General features: G+C 38.5%; 2 protein-coding genes across 2 annotated transcripts in view; both read right to left on the bottom strand.

Annotated features, from left to right (window-relative positions):
- Positions 1-9,305, bottom strand: part of phf3 (PHD finger protein 3) — an 11,664-nt gene extending 2,359 nt beyond the window's left edge. The window contains 16 exon segments of the mRNA XM_083923227.1: positions 5-77; positions 165-360; positions 599-688; positions 1,080-1,227; positions 1,315-1,498; positions 1,605-1,749; positions 1,850-1,972; positions 2,185-2,301; positions 2,421-2,577; positions 2,685-2,796; positions 3,739-3,781; positions 4,314-4,590; positions 5,345-6,650; positions 6,754-6,873; positions 7,382-7,632; positions 9,190-9,305. Coding sequence (XP_083779353.1) covers positions 5-77; positions 165-360; positions 599-688; positions 1,080-1,227; positions 1,315-1,498; positions 1,605-1,749; positions 1,850-1,972; positions 2,185-2,301; positions 2,421-2,577; positions 2,685-2,796; positions 3,739-3,781; positions 4,314-4,590; positions 5,345-6,650; positions 6,754-6,873; positions 7,382-7,616 — 3,326 coding nt within the window. The 5' untranslated portion in view covers positions 7,617-7,632; positions 9,190-9,305.
- Positions 9,306-11,173: 1,868 nt separating this feature from the next.
- On the bottom strand, positions 11,174-17,919 carry LOC310953381 (isoaspartyl peptidase/L-asparaginase; the record flags this gene model as incomplete). Its single annotated transcript, XM_083922405.1, has 6 exons — positions 11,174-11,382; positions 12,112-12,222; positions 12,521-12,639; positions 13,143-13,306; positions 14,974-15,116; positions 17,733-17,919. The coding sequence occupies 6 exons, from the start codon at positions 17,917-17,919 to the stop codon at positions 11,174-11,176; spliced, it is 933 nt and encodes a 310-aa protein (XP_083778531.1).
- Positions 17,920-18,456: the final 537 nt, after the last annotated feature.

The raw sequence follows: 18,456 nt of genomic DNA, 5'->3' as shown, positions 1-18,456 counted from the left end.
CATGGGGAGAAAATCCCTTTTCGGTCTCTGGCGAATGATGAGTCCAAGGAGAAGGTTGCCACGGTTGTTTTCTAAACCTGTCAATGTAAACATTAATTATGTTTGAAAGATGAGAAATGTAATGTTGTTTACAGAGGATAATTTTGGTTGTGTGTTCATATTACCTGGCCCATCAAAGGGAACTAGCTGATGTGGAACTTTTTCAGTGGCACCCAAAGGAATGATATACATGTCCTTCACTTGTTTCAGGTTATTGGACACCACCCCGAAACGTCTCCGACTGCTGAAGTAGGCATACAGAAGAGTATAGGAGATCTCATCTTCCTCAGTCTCAGGGGAGAAGCGAATCAGGCAAACCTCCTTTAATAAAAGAAAAAGCATGCGTCAGTAAAATCTGCAATCCACGTGCAATAAGTTTGATCATAACTTTTTAATGGAGCAGCTTTATAATGCATCCCATGACATTACAAATCTGGATATTAATTGTCTGGACATAAAATGCTTTCAATCCAAATAAACCATATGTAATTCTGAGTGATTTCATTTAATGACTGAATTTTACTATAGGCTGTAAAAAGGAAAGCTGCCAAAAACTCACTTTTGTTCCAGTTGCCCGAATCTTCTCCAAGTAGTCCCACACTGTTTGTGGACTTATCCTGCCCCCAACCTGAATGCTGTCTGGAAGGTCCTATTGAAAAAAAAAATACAAAATTTTGAAGCCACGATTCAAACTCTAATGTCCCCCTCCAGTAAAAGTATGTAAAAAATACTCTGCTACAATTAATGTTTTGTTTGAAATGGTTTTCCCACAAAATGTAAACAAAAAAAAACAAAAAAAAACTGGAAGCACATTTACTCTTCTCATCTACCACATTGTTATGCTATGGAATGTCCCAGCCACAAGTTGACCGAATCAGTTCCTTAGGTATGTGATGGCCTTAATCCAGAATTTAGTAGCTGTCATTGGTACAGTTTCAAGGCAGAAATGCTTAGCCTTGGTGTTGACTGCCCATTTCACTCATGATATATCTTGGAGCTAGGGCCGGGACTTTACATATGTTCAGTTGTGTCCACATTACCTCAATCAAGTTGTCAAATAAGCCTGAGACGGGGAAAGCTTTGGTCACAAGCTTTGCCACAGAGTGCATAAGAAGGAATCCTCGCCACAGGGACTTCAGGTTGGAAAGGAATGCGGCCTCTTCATCTTTTGCAGCTGTATGACCCGACCTGTGATGGATAGAACGGCAATGGAGCAAGCTTGCCAAAACGAGTTGCACATGAGAAGCACATGGATTGTCAGAAATAACTGCTTACCCTCCTTCATAGCCTGACTGAGCGTTCCGGAAGCTCTGCTCTAAAACAGTAAGGTGCAGGTCGTCATCAGTTGCAGGCGTTGTGCTGGTCGTCTCTTCTGCTTTGGTGGATTGCCTTCTAACCACTGTAGTAGCCACTTTGACCACCTTGGTTGGTGCCTCCTCCACAGGGGGTGCCATACGACCTTATTGAAGAAAAATATCAGATTGGTAAGTGAGGATTGAAACACCTTAGGGCGCACTCACACTGTCCATCTGTTCCGTGCCCCGTGCTTTAGGGTACTAGTTTACCTGTGCAGATTTTGCAGTGTAGGTCAAATAAGTGAGACTTGTGTTGGCTGGTGGTGTCTTTGTCCGTGTTGGTACTCTCTGCATTTTTTTCAGGGGGTTTCGGAGGTTCCGCTGCAACTTCTGTCGCTTTGGGAGGAGACTCAAGCTGACAAGGGGGGAAAAAATTAAGGAAATTGAAGAACATGTCATTCTCTTTTACTGGTAAATATACAGTAATTCAGATTAATATTTATCACGTTACATACCTCTGCAGCCTCAGGTGCCTTCACAGGTTCTTGGCTCTCAATTTCAATTTCACCTTTGTGTGTGATCTTAGTGATTGGCCGTCTCTCTGCCTCTCTTTGCTCTTTTTCAATCATCTCAATAGTCTGTAAAATGAAGTTTTTAATTGCCTTTTTAAAAAGGTAAAAGTTCTGCATTGCAAATTACAACCATTATTTTAAAAAATATGATAAGCAAACATCTCAAAATATTATGCTGAGCTTAACTTTCATATTAAATTATTGTAAGCTATTGTCTATCAGGGTGAATATATGCCATAAAATTAGTAAGAAAATACAAAGACTTAAGTATTACTTACATGTCGGTTCTCCCTTTGTCTCCAAGCAGCCAATTCTTTCGAGGCCAGTTCCTCAGGGCTCATTCGAATTAGGTTACCAGGAGAAATTTCCCCTTTGAGAACCCTTTTAAAGAGGACCTAAAAAATAGAACAACAATAAATAAAAATAAGGTACATGTAACTACATTTATATAACTCAAATGCAACACCGAGAAACTTTACAGTTTGATCATACCTGATTTAAAAATGGTACTTACATTATTTTTTGTGTCTTTGAGGTTAAACATTAAGCTTCTGTACTTAGTCTTGTATTTGTTGTCCGTGTCTTTATACAAGTGAAAAAGCTCTCTCTCTGTCTTTTTGGCAACTTCAGAGGCCCTCTCCACCGAGACGTTCATATCAAACTCCTTCAACCTAAAGTGCAGAAAGCATCACATGTTTGGTGCTCTTAAGTAGTTTGTAAAATGTTTTAATAAAACAACTAAACTTCTTTTAATTACTTTCACTATTGAAGTACTTACCTCTGTATAAGGATTTCTTTCAGAGAATCACGCACACTTCGCCTGATTGCCTCCACAGACACAGGTTTCTTTGAAGCTGTCTTACTTTTTGTCTCTTGTTTCAGGTAAAAGCCTGTGAGGACATAATGACAATATGCACTGAGTAGGTGGGAGTAATCTGTGACAAGGATAACAAAATATCAAAGATTCAACTTTCATTCAAGAGTAGTCACACACAAATGTGGCATACACAGACTAGATAAGACGCTTGCAACTTCAGGCCTTATCTAATATCAAAGAAAGGACGACGAGGATTTGTTTTGTTCTCCTCTGTACAAGGATGCAAAGCAAGTTGTAGATGTGATTGTGGATGACCTTCAGAAATCCAACCTGACCACACCAGTATTCAGAAAAACTGTATTTGGCAGCAAGATGACATTGAAACTGAGCATTTTACTTAATTTGATGTTGGTTTTGTGTGGGACATTTGTGTTCCCAATAACAGAGGCCAACAGCAACACAACACAACAGTTTGTAGCTATTTTAAGAGACCCTTACTTAGTTTACCCAACAGATACTTATTATAATGCCCAACAGTATTTGCGACTCCCAACAGGTCATCCTCGCTCACTTGATGTTTTGAAACTCAACTGTAAACAGTTTCTGGGGTTTTAAGGAGGTTACGATAAAATATGGCTGTAAAGTTTTTAGATATTAAATACACTCCCTTTTCATAGATATTTATACTACACTTATACTAACACCGTTGGTAGCATGCAAGTATAATCTTTAATAGTTTTTAAAAGTGTAGTTTCTATAAATGTTTTCCGGTTGTGTAGATATATAATTAACAGCCTTTTTTTTAAGTATTGAGCATATTTGGGGATAAAATGTGGCATAAGTCTTATCTGAACTGGCAGTATAAGAGTATGTCTGTCTGCCTCTAAAAGTGTCTTCATTCAGTCTTGTTTACATATTGTTTTAACATTGAACCATGAGCCCAACCTGGCCATGAACCTTATGTGTTATTTAAAACAAAATAACTTATTTATTACACAAGGGCCGACAAAAATACCTGTTTTATGAGCTGCATCTGTGGATTGCCTTCTATCAGGATCCTATTTTAGGAGAAGAACGAAAAGCACATTAGCCACATTATTAATTCAGTCAGTCACTCAATAAAATAACAAAAATTGAAAATATATGAAAATAGACACATAACCCCCGACCAAAGGTTAAAAAAAGAAATAAAGGGTGAGTATTATGTGTGGGAAAATGTACTTGTTAACCACACACCCACGTGCAAGCTTTCTGTACAGGTATATAGCAAAAATACAACAAACCCTTGTGTAGTGGTAACACTGGCTATGATTAATATCAGAGGAGGAATTAGCTGGAGGAACAAAATAAATACATTGTGAACAACTTCACTAAAGAATTAAAATCAGAATGGAGTTTATTACTAAGTAGGTTTTTACATACAAGGAATTTGTCCTGATGTTCGGTGCGTACAATAAACATATTAAAAAGGAAAAACAACAAAGCAAAAGTACTGCAACATTTAAGAACATATATATAGAATAGAAAAAATACCATAAACAATATGAAAACGATACTATAAACTAAATGATATGGTAGGACACTGCTTACCTTTCTTACTGGTCTGACACCCCCTGATGTGAGTGACTGGGACGGTCCTGGTTGGGGCTTTGAAGGCAGCTTAAGATCCTGTACCTCCGCCTTTGCTTGAACTTCCGGTTTGGCTGCACTCTGGGGCTCGGGCTCCACCTTTTTGCTCTCCTCCTCACAGCACTTCAAGCACACGTACATCTGGTCCTCCTCCTCCATTTCGTGTACTTTTGTCAGGTCGAGCCCAACACAGTCACCATGGAACCAGTCTTCACAGCGACCGCAGCCTACCATAAACCTAAACAAAATATGGATATTATTTAAAGATGTTTTTTTTTAGCGGATAAGCATTTTGAAAACCATAAGAAAAATGACACCAATATTACAATTCCTTTTTTGTTTCATTTAAACACGTATTTGACTTTAAGCAAGTCAGATCTGTGAGCTAGAGGTCACTCCAGGTCTTTCGATAATTTTACTTCACCTCATCATGTCTATCACCTCAAGTCTTAAAATGGGTTGCTCGGAATTTTGTTTATTTAGTTTCTAACCCTTTAAAACATTAAAGTCACAATAATATATCCTTTGTTCTGTTAGGTAAAATTCCAGTTTTGGTCTGACTTTCATTCACGCCTGTGTAAACTTAAACTGAGCTGGTTCACAGCAAGACAAAGCTTTGAAAATATTCTAAATATAGCGTAAACTTAAATCGATTTGATTTTTTTTAGGTGGCTTAAATATGTTTTGCTGTGTGCGGCCCCATCCACAGCAGTAAAAAAGCTATGCTTTTGCGATGGTAAGCCTTCATTTTTCCCCAAACCAAGTCCCGCTTTCTACTGTAGACTGACTGTAGATAAGTACCTCATACAATCCAACTTAAAAGAATATGAAAAATCTCTAAACTCACTGAAATATTTCATATTATGCTGAGTAAATTAAAACTATCCAGAATTCAATGTTCCCAGTTGATTAACAACCCCTGTCAAGTTAAACCTACTAGATACAGCAATTAAGCTTGAGTAGCAATATTACCATCCGTCTTGAAAACTTACATGTTATTGTGGTTTTTCTTGCATAGGCCGCAACAGTTGTTTCCATCCCATACAGCCTCACTGTTTGCGGTTTGCTCTTCAGCACTTTCCTTCTTCACAGCGGGAGCATTGTCTGGAATAAACAGCTGTGGCTCCTCCACTGAGATGCTTCTTGCAATTTTACTTTTTTGTCTTTGAAGGATTTTTTCTGGCTTTTTGAGTCTGGGCTTTTCCGGCCCTCCATCGTCGGGCAATTTTAGAGAATGGCCTGGACGACTATGTGTCTGGTGAGCGTTCTCAACTTTGGAGATATTGGGAGGAGAATGTTTAGTTGGCCCCTGCTGATCAACACGGTTTCCAGATGATGGGCTCTTCTTCCCTATAGAGGTGAGTGTACTTGGTATCTTTGGATTCACTTTACTCTCTCCTGTGCATTGTGTCTTTTGTATTTTATTAGCAGGCATACTTTGGGTGTTTTCTGTAGGCCTTTTTAAAGGGGAAGTATCTTTCTTTTGCTTTAGAGATTTAATTTTGTGCGGGTCGGTTTGGATTTTGGATGCCACATTTTGGGATAGTTTATTTCCCTTAATCGTGTTGTTTGGTTTGCCTGAAACCAAGTCCTTATCTTTGTTAGAAGGCATCTCTTGTTTTGATTTAAGCAGTGTTTTGGCCACAATCTGTTGTTTTTCCTTATCATCAGTCTTATTACTAACAGTAGTTCTGTTATTCTCATAGTTTTGTGGCTCTTTGATGTCATCTGGTCCCTCACTGACTGGCTTTTGATGTTTATGAACACTCTGATTGTCAAGTTTTGTCTCTTGCTTACAAGCACTCCCTATTAATGTCCCGTTGGAAGTCTGCACATCGTTTGGATTCACATACGGGCCCAGCACGAGGGCTGCATCATCGGCAGAGCTCTTCTCAATTATCTCCACTTTTGCTACATTCTCAGGTGTCGGATTCTGTACGTTGACAGCATTATCTGGCAAAACCGCAAACCCAATGTCCCCAGCGTATGAAAAACCACCGTCATGGCACGCAGACTGGCTCACTTCAACAGCTTGTGTGTAAGAGGGCCCTGGAAGAAGCTCAATCCTGAATCCTGCAATTGTGACTGTTAATCGCCTCAATACAACGGAAGGATTCAGCCATAATACACTATCAAGATTATTAACATTAATACGCCCTCCCAAAATTAAATCTTTCTTCAGCTGGGTGCCTTTAACTCCTTTCTCAATAAGAAATGTCTTCTGAAGCCTGTTCGCTGGTTTCCTTCCTGGTCGTCCACGGTTCATAGCTTTAGCAGGTTGTGGACCACTGCTACACTCTGTTTCAAAAAGAAGAAACAAAACAGAAAATGGTGTGTCACACCCCTTCTCCAATTTAAAGGTGTGATATGGTGGAAACAGGAATCTAAATGAACAACTTACCATATTCCAGAACATTATGTGGACGTTTCTTCGGCCTGCCAACAGGTCGCTTGTTTTGTGTGGTCTCTGCAACTGTCAGTTCACCGCTGAGGCCTGTGGATGCTGAACCATCACCAAGACCTGCAACAGCCAAAATAAATACATGTAGTTTAACTCTCTGTGTATTAATGTAAGGGACAACTCTACTAAACAAAAACAATATATAAGAATGATAAAAAGAGAAAAGGCAATGAAGTTAGGCTGAGTTAGCTTGCTTGACACTGGCATATTTACAAAGGCGTATCATTGTGTATTTTATTGTTTAAAATCTAATAAAATAAAAAATTGAATAAAAAAACACCATTGAACCTTTACTGAATGTTCTTCAGCGGCTGTATCTCTTTAGCATTTCAAAAAAATATCCATAATACTAAATTGACCCTGGTGATTTTTGATGTCAAACACTCAAATAGCATGAATATTTGATAGCTACTTGTGTAAAAACAGATGTTAACAGTGCAGCTTTTTCCGACATATTTAAATCTCAGGAGAAACTAAGCACATCAGAGAAACGGCAGTGCATTAGTGTATGTTATCAAAGAATCTATACAGATCGACTTTTTTCCATCTATTTTGTTCGGTGAAATACCTGTTGAGCTGGCAACCTGAAAAGTAGAGTCCTCATTGTCCAGAAGATTGAACTGAGAGCTTGCACAACCAAACATGGGGTCTTTGTCACTGAGCATGTTCTTCAGTGAATCCTCAAGTCCGAGTCCTGTCCCAAACTCATTACTGGCTTCACATTCCGAGTTCTGATCTGTTATCAGAGACTCATCCAACTGGTCACTGGGTATTAAATGGTTCAAAGTGTCCACAATATCCATGAATGCTGCTACCTTCCTGTATGAAAACAATAGACAGAAATAACGGAAAGTAGGCGTCAGATGACCCATTTTGATCAAGCAAAATTATATTTATAATGCTTCAAGGAAACTATCATACACCTTTCAATCTAACTGGGGTCAGGGAACCATTATGGTCTAATCTCAGCAAGCTAATAGGATCTGACCATATATTCACGGGTTTCGAAGGCTAAACTCACATCATTGGAGCCAAACACAACAGGCAGAACATACTGTTAGCCTATATCTACAGTCCAAATAAGATAGGCAAAGCACCATCAGCCCTTGACCATTGGCTTCAAAATAAAAAGATCTTCACACATTTGCTTGCCTTGTTGATAACCTTGTTTGTTGGCTTTTTTAGAAAGTAGCAATGCACCAATACCGTTACTGATATCGTCTGACAATGGAGATGATTTGTTTAATTAAATTGTTCATTATTGTTTACAATAATCAAAAATAAAGTAAATGTATCTATATGTTAAATGTTATTTTACAAAGTTAGGAAATCAATATATATTGCCTTACACATAAGAGATTGAACATTTGGATCGATGCATCCCTCGTAGCTACTGTTGGTATTTTGTTTTTATTTTAAGAGGATACTGTATTTGTGTCTTAAGGAGAAGTGGGGGTTAACTAGGCTATTTCTAACATGTGGGAGAAACTCAAATCGGAAGGTGGATGATTTCTGACGGAATGCCTCTTACAGCTGATGGACAGAGTGAGGAGAGTGGTAGCTTCAAACTTAGATACGGGATGATGCCTCCAGCTGCCTTGTCTGCTGTCCTGCTACGTTAAGTTTTGGCCAGTTCCGTGGGTTGTTCACGTTTACATCGTCGAGAATGACACTGCCAAACAAGCTTGAGGTATATATTCACGCAAGTGCAAGACTATAAACTATAGCCAACTTGGAGAACCTTCAACGCGAAACCGTTAGATCACATGAATGTTACCGTTTTTAATCAAGTTACTACCAAGTACACAACCTTGAGCAGGCCAGCATTGGACAGTGCATAAATAAATAAAAAACTCTAAATAAATATGTTAGCAGATATCTGGACAGGTTGATTTAATGACACCCAACGTAACTTAATGCCCATATGAAACACCGCGTATCTGACACCAGTTCTGCCAATGTATGAAGTGTTTGCTAGTTAGCATGCTAACGTTATGGGACGCTAACAACAAGCCGTTTCAGAACGTTAGCCCGCTAACGGTAACTTAAGAAGGAAGTTACCAACCAAAGCAACCCGTTTTAAACTCAAACACTATTAATATATTGAACATTTACATCAATACAAATATGTTACAGAATACAATTTTAAAAAATGTAGCACAAAATGTTTATTTAGTTGGACGGGTCGATGCTAAATATGTCAGACAGGCTAGCTAGGTCGCTTTAGCATAGGCCTTAAAAGGCACCAAGTTTGTTTGTAGCCTGCTAAGAGTGCTGCTAACAACCGTTACATGATCCCGCCCACATGCATCTGTTCCAACGCGTTAGGATATTTAGAAAGATCTGTTTTCATATATCAATATAAACGACTCTTACCTCTGTTTAACCGCAACGCTGTATGCAACTCGTGTAAGGTTACATGCTAGCACAGCTGCTACCAGTAACTTCCTCTAACTCAGCCGTCATTCGTGCTGCTGCTGCAAAGGGACAGACAGCGCTGCTGGTCACGTGGCTTCTGTTTACAGGTAGCGTAGCAGCGGCTGATGCTACCCAACAACATCTACAGCGTGGTTTTCAATCTATATAATTTGTAAACAGGTCCTGGGGTAACTGCAACTGTCTATTTCCATAATTAAAAAAGTGAAATATTTATTACCTTCTTGCAAGGGAAGCAAATACATTACTTTATTTATTATGAAAAAAAGATTCTCGCCGTTTGTGTAAAATAAGCTGCAGGCAGTAACCATGATGTACTACAAGGGACATTTTCAACATGGGTGTTTTAAAAGTCCATATAATAACACTACAGGACAAATAGTGTAGTTACCACACAAACAAGTACTTTGTCTTACTCTCTTAGATTAAGATTTTAATATTATATTTCAGCTTGGTAACCCGTGTCTACACTCCCAACAACAGTATCATAACCATGTGTTCTTACAAGTTCTAATTATAAAAGTAATTGTATATTTTCAAACTACTGTATTTTTTTTTTTTTATTTGATTGCTGGATGACTACAAGGCCTGTTTCTGAAGAACTGAGATCTTGAGGAGTGGAGTGGGGGCTGAGGAGGTTGGATAAATAGTGGGGCGCAGATCGTCAGATACAAATCATACAAACAGGAGAATCTTAAAATTAGAGAGAGATTAGTAGAGGGAGCTGCAGTAGTCAATCCTTGAAATATAACCAAGATTGTATTTCTGTATGATTCTATCATGGGGCGATGGAGAAGAGGATATGATGTAACCTTATGGGACTCCACAGGAGAGATTGGTGGCAGTTGAGGACCCTCAATGCCCAGCTCAGGCTTGAGACGATTGGTGAGGATACAATGGGTGAGTGCACAGTGGGAGCACATGGTCATACTGTCTAGTTCAAAGTCACAACCCGGGTTGGTAGCAAATGTCTGTTTGAGCAGCCATTGTTTCAAAGCATGAAGCAAGGCCAACAATACTTCTGGCCAAATGAAGAGGACGCTGTGTTTGAAAAACACTGAAAACCAAACAACTTTTGATGTATAAGTTTATTTTAAGAGCTCAATCAAACAAATGATTCTTAAAATAGGCGGTTGTTTTTTATATTACTCATTAGTTAATTGCTTTCAGTATTAGATGCGAGCACTGAAAGCCACTAATCAAAGAAGGTGTTTAAATGAATTTAAAAAAGGCACACTATGGTCAGGATGAACTACATACAATGACTCTGAATACAGGTGTAAATTGACAGTATCAAATTTGGGACAAACACATTTACACACATACATATTTAATTACTTTCGTATTCAAAGTAGTTGTATTTAACACATTTTGTATCTTCAAGAGACCTTCAGGGCTACCAGTCCAGCAGTTCTTTGATCGCAGAGCTCATTAACATATCATGTAAAATATTAAGACCTTAAGTGGATCAAAATTGCAAGAGTGGACAGTTCTGGGTTAAAAAAACACCAATGTGGAGAAATAATAAAAGTGATTTTAAGAAAATAAATAAGACATCCTACATTAACAGATGGAATATGCAATTCAGAATTAAGGTCATAAGAAGAGTAGTCAAATTTATGGTATAGCTGCTCAAATAACAGAGATCTTCAGACTTCCAAACTACTAATACAACAAATAATATCCTCCATTTCCATCTTTTACTGTTTAGATTTCACTGTACATGTGTACAGTGCGTACCGTAGCTTGAACATCACAGGTTAGAGAGAAAACACACTACTAGTTTCATTTGGCTACAAATGAAATGTCCACAAAGACAGAGCAAGTGATGCAAACCATATTAAATTAGTAGAAAATACATTAGAAATACAGTTCCCTATTAAATGGTTAGATACTATGACCATTAGAGGCCTGCTAAAAATGATTATTGGGATAACTTCTCTTTAAATCTATCATCTGGGTCTAATCCGTACCACAGAACATCATGATCCACTGCTGCCCAAGCCATTCGCTCCGTGGTAAATGTGGCTGCCCACTGTCCTAACGGAGAAACTACAATAGCACCTCCTGCACCACAGACACGGTCTCCCATGTACTTCAGAGACAACTGTGAAGAATCTGCTACTGATTTACCTGTAAGGGGATAGATGAAAAACAGTTCATTAACTAAACAAAATTTGTGAATCAATGTGCAGCCATGTCCTTCCACAATACAATACACAACAAAAATAGACAAGTGTATCCATATGTTGTTGTTGTTGTTGTTGTTGACATTTTCAGAAAAATAAGACCTTCTAAAAACTTGCAAACCCGTGTCAGTGAAAGCCAGCATGTTAAAACAGCCATTTTTTTACATCAAAGTGTGATTTTGGAGTAAACAGGCAAGACCACATTTCATTCTTTGAGTCCTACAGAATCTAAAATAATTTAAATTTAATTCTGTTACTATGCCTTTAGTATCAAATACAAGCTAGTCTCAAATTAACTAACTAAACTAAAACACTCATCTAAGAAACTAATTTAATAATTGCAGCAATAGTTAAAATCATCATACTAGCACATATAATTATGCTCAAAAAAAGATGTAAAAAGGTGCTCTCAGAAATAGATAATATTTGCATTGATTCTGTATTGCCAGACAAATAAATAAATACCTGACAGGCTACAAAGCAAAAGTGTAAAAACTTTTTACTATACTTAACTCAGAAGAAGACAACTATTTTGATTTTAGTCATTCATTAATTTCATTGTTCAGTGTTTTAATGATTATCCCAAATCATCAACTTGTATAAAGACCTGATGAAGTCTGACATACAGCATGCGGCTTGTCTTAATGTAGAGTTTAAAAAGAGGATACTGCACCTTGTTCAATATGGGAAAGAATGAGTCTGGCCAGTGTGACTTTAAGAATAGACTCTCCATGACCGGTACAAGACACTGCACCACTAAAGTTGTCGGCGTATCCTCCACAGCCTTTTTTACAAAAGAGAAAAAGAAAAAACAACAACATTAGGTGAAGGTTAAGCCTCTCAATTTCAAAAACTGGTGTCCTCCAAATACTATTAAACAAAAGCGATTGGTGAAAACAAAGTTGATAGTATAACTGAAATGATACATTTTTTTAAGTGTAACTTGTTCAGATAAAGTAGCTCATGATGGGATAAAATCAGACTTAATAATAATGATGAGGACTTCTAATTCAATTCAATCTGAACTGCAGCTGATTGTAAAAAAAAGTACAATTTGAGACAGCAAGTAAATGAAGTCATACCAATGATGGGAGAGTCTCCCACTCTGCCGACCATTTTATTTCTGATCCCCCCAGTTGATGTTGCACATGCAACATTACCAGCAGAATCCACAGCAACCGCTCCAACAGTATCATGAGCCCTAGAATGAGATCACAAAGTTAAAAAGGTGGACACATTTCACTTCTAGTTAACATTTCCTCTCACTCCCCAACAGCAAAACTGAGTCATTCTCTATGTGTTCATTTACTAAAAAAACTGCATCAAAATACATAGGTTGTTTTAGAATCAAGAAGGTATTTAATAAAGCAACCATCATCACAAATTAAACCTCGTATATTCATCAAAATCAAATTGTGATCCAATGTTTTTGTTCAACTTAATAATAATTCATTTTGGCTGGTTTGAAAAAGACAACTTGAAAACATCATCCCCTGCAGTATTTGTAAAAAAAAAAAACAACCCAAAAAACATGTTTTATATAAGCACATTCCCTGCCAACCAAAGACTGTATATTTATTTTATTTCTGGGTAGTGTCACATCAGGTTATTCTACCTGAAAAGATGCTTTGAAGAGATGCATGAATGAAAAATATGTTGAGTCTAGAAGGGGTCAATATAAAGTCAAACACTGAAGATACTTACCACTGAGAGTTGAAATCCTCCATTACTCCAGCAACATAAGTGTTGTGCTTCTCCCACTCTTTCCTCTCATACTCAGTCACCAGTGTATCTGTGGGAACTGTGGCCATGCCAATGCTCTCTGCAAACAGGTTAGCACCTCTGCTTGTCAACATGGCGTGGGATGTCTGAAATGTTCAATGGCAGCAGACATGTAAGAAAAAGCTCAAACTGAAAATGGATTTCAAAATGTTTTCAATGTTGGCTAATACCACTCAGTTCAGTATACTCAAAAGATCTTTGACCATTAAATACATTTATATAAAAAAAGAGCCAAATCAGTTTTAAAGTTGTACTCCATAAGAATTGAGATATGTTGTTTCTAGCGACCTCTTTGACAGTAAAATGTAATTGCAGGCGAGTCTGTTCTTGCAGAGCCCTCCATCTTGTCATCTTTATGGTCACTATGTAGCTATTTATTTATTTAGTTTTTGCTCTTTTGTAAAATTTTAAAGCTTCTGCATATTGTCTAAAAATAACTATGCCAAATGCTACATCCAAGTAAATAAGTTTTCCATGTGACATAAGAATAGGATTTAAAAAAAATACACATCAACGCACACTGCATGGGAGACGAACCCTGCATGCAGAATTACTAGACTGACGTGCTGCCTCCACTCTACCACTGTCTCATGCAGCTGGAAGTTTTCCCTTTTTCTGAAACACTATAAAATCCTTCCTTGACAGTTTGAGTGGGTGATAAGCTCTGAAACTTTACGAACATATTGAGCAATGAGTTGAGCGCAGCTACAACCCTGTGGATACCACAGCACACCGTATGTTTGCCCAGAGTTTCGGCTTCACCAACTGCATGATAATATGTACCCATGGCAAAGAATCACGGTGAAACTAATACACACTGTGCAACACTAAGTGCACGGCTTCTTTCTGTAGCATTGCCAACATAAGGTCCAACAAGGACAATCAAACAGTGAATACCCTCTGATGAGAACCTGTATCTCTCATAAAGGAGGTCTAGGAAGCTGCGCTTAGCTTTAAGTAGCCGATCTAACTCCGGAGTCTACGTCACTTAGCTCTAAGTCTTAGCTGAAAACCTCCTCCCGACCAGGTTTGGTTGAAAGCATAAGTTACCATGGTGATACAGCGACGCTAAAAGAGCGCGACCTTTGTGTCACAACTGACCCAGTCTTTGAGCGCAACATACCTCGCTAACACACTAATCGAGCTTCATACTACACCCCACAGCTCTTACTACAGGCCTGACTCAGAAGTTTGAAGTTCACGATTTTTGATAACAAGTGAACGCAGCATAACATGGTGGCCTATTTACATCTAGCCACAGACAAGGATATTGGAATACTCGCAAAAAGGCAAGTAAAAGTGCTTTCATTAGTGGGTCATATAATCATTCATCATTGTTTTAACTCACTCTTTGATAGATAGTAACTTAAAAGACAATTAAATAGATGAAAATCTTACAAAGTACAACTTTAAATCAGTATCTTCTAATCGAAATTTTGTTTGTGTGATTAATTTTCAATTCTGATCTAAACATTTTTTCTCTCCTGCGTTTATAAGGAAAGGTGAAAAAAATTCTTGCCAGGATAATCTTTCACATATTTTTTTCATATCAGTGAAAAGGTGAAAAATATCAGTGAAAAGGTGAAAAATAAATTTTGTCAGGCCACAAGAGTGCACTACTAACCCATAATCTAAATAGACAATATCAATCTGAATTACAACTTTACAAAATGATCCTGAGGTACAAAGTGGATCATCAAAAAAAAAAGAAAAAGCCTTTCAAGGCTTTTAGGCAAATAATTTAAGATAACACCTTTTCCATCACTGCCCGTGCCAGTGACACAGGGTTGGCAATGTTCCTCACTGAAGACACGGCACCACTAGCAAGTGTCCTTCCATCCATGATAATGGCATCCAGCTCCACCTCTCCATCAGCATTCAGTGCCGCTCCATGCCCTACAATCACAGTTAGTAATCAACTTGTAGAATGGCTCAGACAAAGATTTGATGTTCTTTGAGCTGTGCACAGCATGTAAACTGGAGGGCCTCTATCAATGCTGAGAAACTAAATCAAATATAATGACGGCAGACATAAAGGGTACGAGAGTAACAGGCTGGAGATATGTCCTACTTACTTTGTGTGTAGAGGTTTTATGTTGCCTGCTACATCCGCACAAGTCCACAGGGTGGTGACAAAGTAGTATAAAAGAGAAGTAATGACTTATACAGCAGTGATGTCCAGGTTGTATGTAGTTCTGCAGATTTGTTTGATACATAAAATGCAAGCATCATAGGACCAGCAAGATTTCCATTGGTTTTCTTGGATAATGTAGCTTCATTGTATAAAAAGTGTTCACAAGCAAGGTATGCATCACTGTGCTAGCAGTTGATCTGCACTGATTCATAACTGAATGCTGTCCATTCACAGTATGTTACTCATCATTGTCACAACCTAAGATGAAAATTATTCAAGTTGATATCAATTTTAAGTTTAAAAACATCAAACTCTTAACATCAAATTCAAAGATTTCTCACACAGCATAGTGTGAGACAATAAGGTTGATTACTGTTCAACACTGAAATTATCAAGGCTTTGATTTATTTTCCTCAAATTCACAAACTTTCAAGGATGTCAGGGACCCGGGGGAAGCATGTGTTATAGTCATGTCAGCACAAGCAAATTGTTATTTTGTACTGTGTACACTTGTCTGCTTCACATACTCTTTTTCTCAAGCTTGCTGAGGTCACCATGAGGGTGTAAACACATAAACATGTGTTTAAAAGCGATAGCTTGGCATCACAAATCACCTGTACATTTATCGAGTGGTAGTTTTTGCGATTGATGAATGCGTGATCATTCATGGATGGTGCCTTCAGACGCACATGAGTACAATCAATTGCTCAAACCACAATTTTTTTTTTTTTATTCGTTTTAAGAATCCGTTTCGATCTGTTCTTAATATGTGACTGCTTATGCTTAATGACAGCTGAGGTTTGTTAATTATTGTCAGCCAGATTTTGCTGTGCTGCACCGCAAATCCACAGGCTCAAATTTGCGTACACAATCTCAGACCTGACGTGAGATTTGATCGTAGCTCCCGCTCGCGTCCAAATTGATAAATGCCAAAGTTTGCCTGGAAATGGTTGTACGCACGTTTTTCTGCCGTACGTTTGTTTGATAAATGAGGGCCCTAAACAGCTCGGCTCCAGCCCCCCGTGACCCCGACATGGACAAGCGGTTGAAGATGAATGAATGAATGAATGTGTTGGCGCGCAGCTGCAGGAAGGCGCACTGCAGAGCCAAAGTCATCTCCTCTGTAAGTGGCTACCATCGATAAATTGCATTAAATCAAACAAGGTATCAGATGATTAACATTTTGGTATGGTTCTTCTAGGTGACAAAGGTTATCCTCTAACGGAAAACCTAATTACCCCGCTGGCAAACCCCGCTACAGAGCAGGAGCGCAGGTTAAGCAGTGCGCACACACGCACAGGCGCACACGGGTCACAGTGGAGCGCTGCTTCGGGTTGACTGCCTCCGTTATTCTTTTCCATACAGCGTTTTTATGGGCCCCTTTTGTTCCACTCTTAAGACTGCCAAAAAGCACAGTACATACATTTGAAATACAGATTAGATTTTGGTGCAAAAATCCTTTGCGATTAATACAACTACGCTAACAATCATCACTGATTCTCAATGAAGTCTAAATGAATGTTAGCATCACTACCAGCAGATGGAGACATTGTGCTACAGACAAATCTATCTGAATGAATAAAGAGGAGGATGATCATCAGTGATTGGCTCCTGTGGAGACAGGTGGGACTTGGCTTTGTGAACTGATGCATAAATGGATAAGAGCCAATAGCTGTGGCTTTGAGAGTTGGATCTATTTAAACGAGAGATGTTCAACAGGAGGTCTGCGAACCCCTGGGGGGGTCCTGAGAGTTAATGCAAGGGGGCCGCAAAATTATTGTTTGATATATAAATTGGCCTATTTGTGAAAAAAAAAACAATTTAATGCACACACCATTGGTTACTGGCCAAATAGGTGAAGTAGTCATCCACAGATACAGTTAAGATAATATTCACTGTGCTTCCACATGTATGTTTAGCATTAAAGCATGATTTTTATGAATGCGAATGTCAATAATAATAATAATAATAATAATAATAATAATAATAATAATAGCCTACTATGCTGCACAAAAGATATGTGCAGGCTTCAGGCTGCCCTGCACGCACGTTATTGTAGGCCCAGTTAAATATGCAACTCAGTTTTATAGAATATATGTAGTAGGTGATCCCTGCTCCATCTTTCTCGGCTAAGGGTACCTTGATCTAAAAAAACACAGGAGAAGACCCCTGATTTAAATCATCAGAGATTAAGAGAGCATGGATGTGGACTGTTGCCAGTTTATTAGGTACACCTAGCTAAAACCAATGCAGTCTGATGCAACAGCCCTGCAATGAATAAAATAAACTGGTAACTGAGTGCATAACCCTGCTGTTCAAAAGATTAGTGTATGGAATTGGTCTATATAGGGTTATCATAATAATTGTGGACAGTTCACCTGCATTGAACACAGTGTTATCTTCCAGTGTCTTCACAGCTGCCTCAACAGCATCCAGTGCACTCCCTCCTCTTTTCAGCACTGTAAACCCTTCACATGCTGCAACCTTAACTCCATCAACAGAGGCCTTGGCCAGGTCATCCGGTATAGTCCACGCCCCACCGTGCACGACTATGATTGCCGACATCTTCAGGTTTCTGAAAAAAAAAAAAAAAAAAAGACAAACCGGTTTATGAAGTCTCACAGAAGATATAGCGGAAGTTTACTGATATCTACACAGTCTTGTCTGGGCCTTTGAGGTTTAGACACGTTTGTGATTGGGAGCTATACACAAAAGTGCAATTTAGGAGGAATTAGGCAACAGAATACTTGATACTACTTACTCAGTTTGCAGTTTTCTTTAGAGGTAAGGTTGAATTGCCTTTAAATGGCAATTTGGTGACATAACACATACGATTAAGTTTTCTTCAGACCTTCCTTACCTTGAAAACACCCTTAAACATCAAGTTCAAGAGGATGTTACATGATCAACAGCTCCAGAGCAGCGACTGGATAGAGTTTGAGGTGAGGTAGTTTTGATTCAAATGATTCACCTTAATGAAAATAATTGAGCTGCATCTGCACGGCCCTACATGCATTCTGACATTTAGCGGTGAGTGTTGGATAATGTCTTCATTCATCTGATGCGACCGTCAGCTGATTCATAGGTCCACATGTTTTTGAA

This window comes from Echiichthys vipera, assembly GCF_963691815.1.
Source record: "Echiichthys vipera genome assembly, chromosome: 11".
Lineage (NCBI taxonomy): Eukaryota > Metazoa > Chordata > Actinopteri > Perciformes > Trachinidae > Echiichthys > Echiichthys vipera.
The sequence above is the reverse complement of the archived record's forward strand: the minus strand, read 5'-3'. Positions and strand labels throughout refer to the sequence as shown.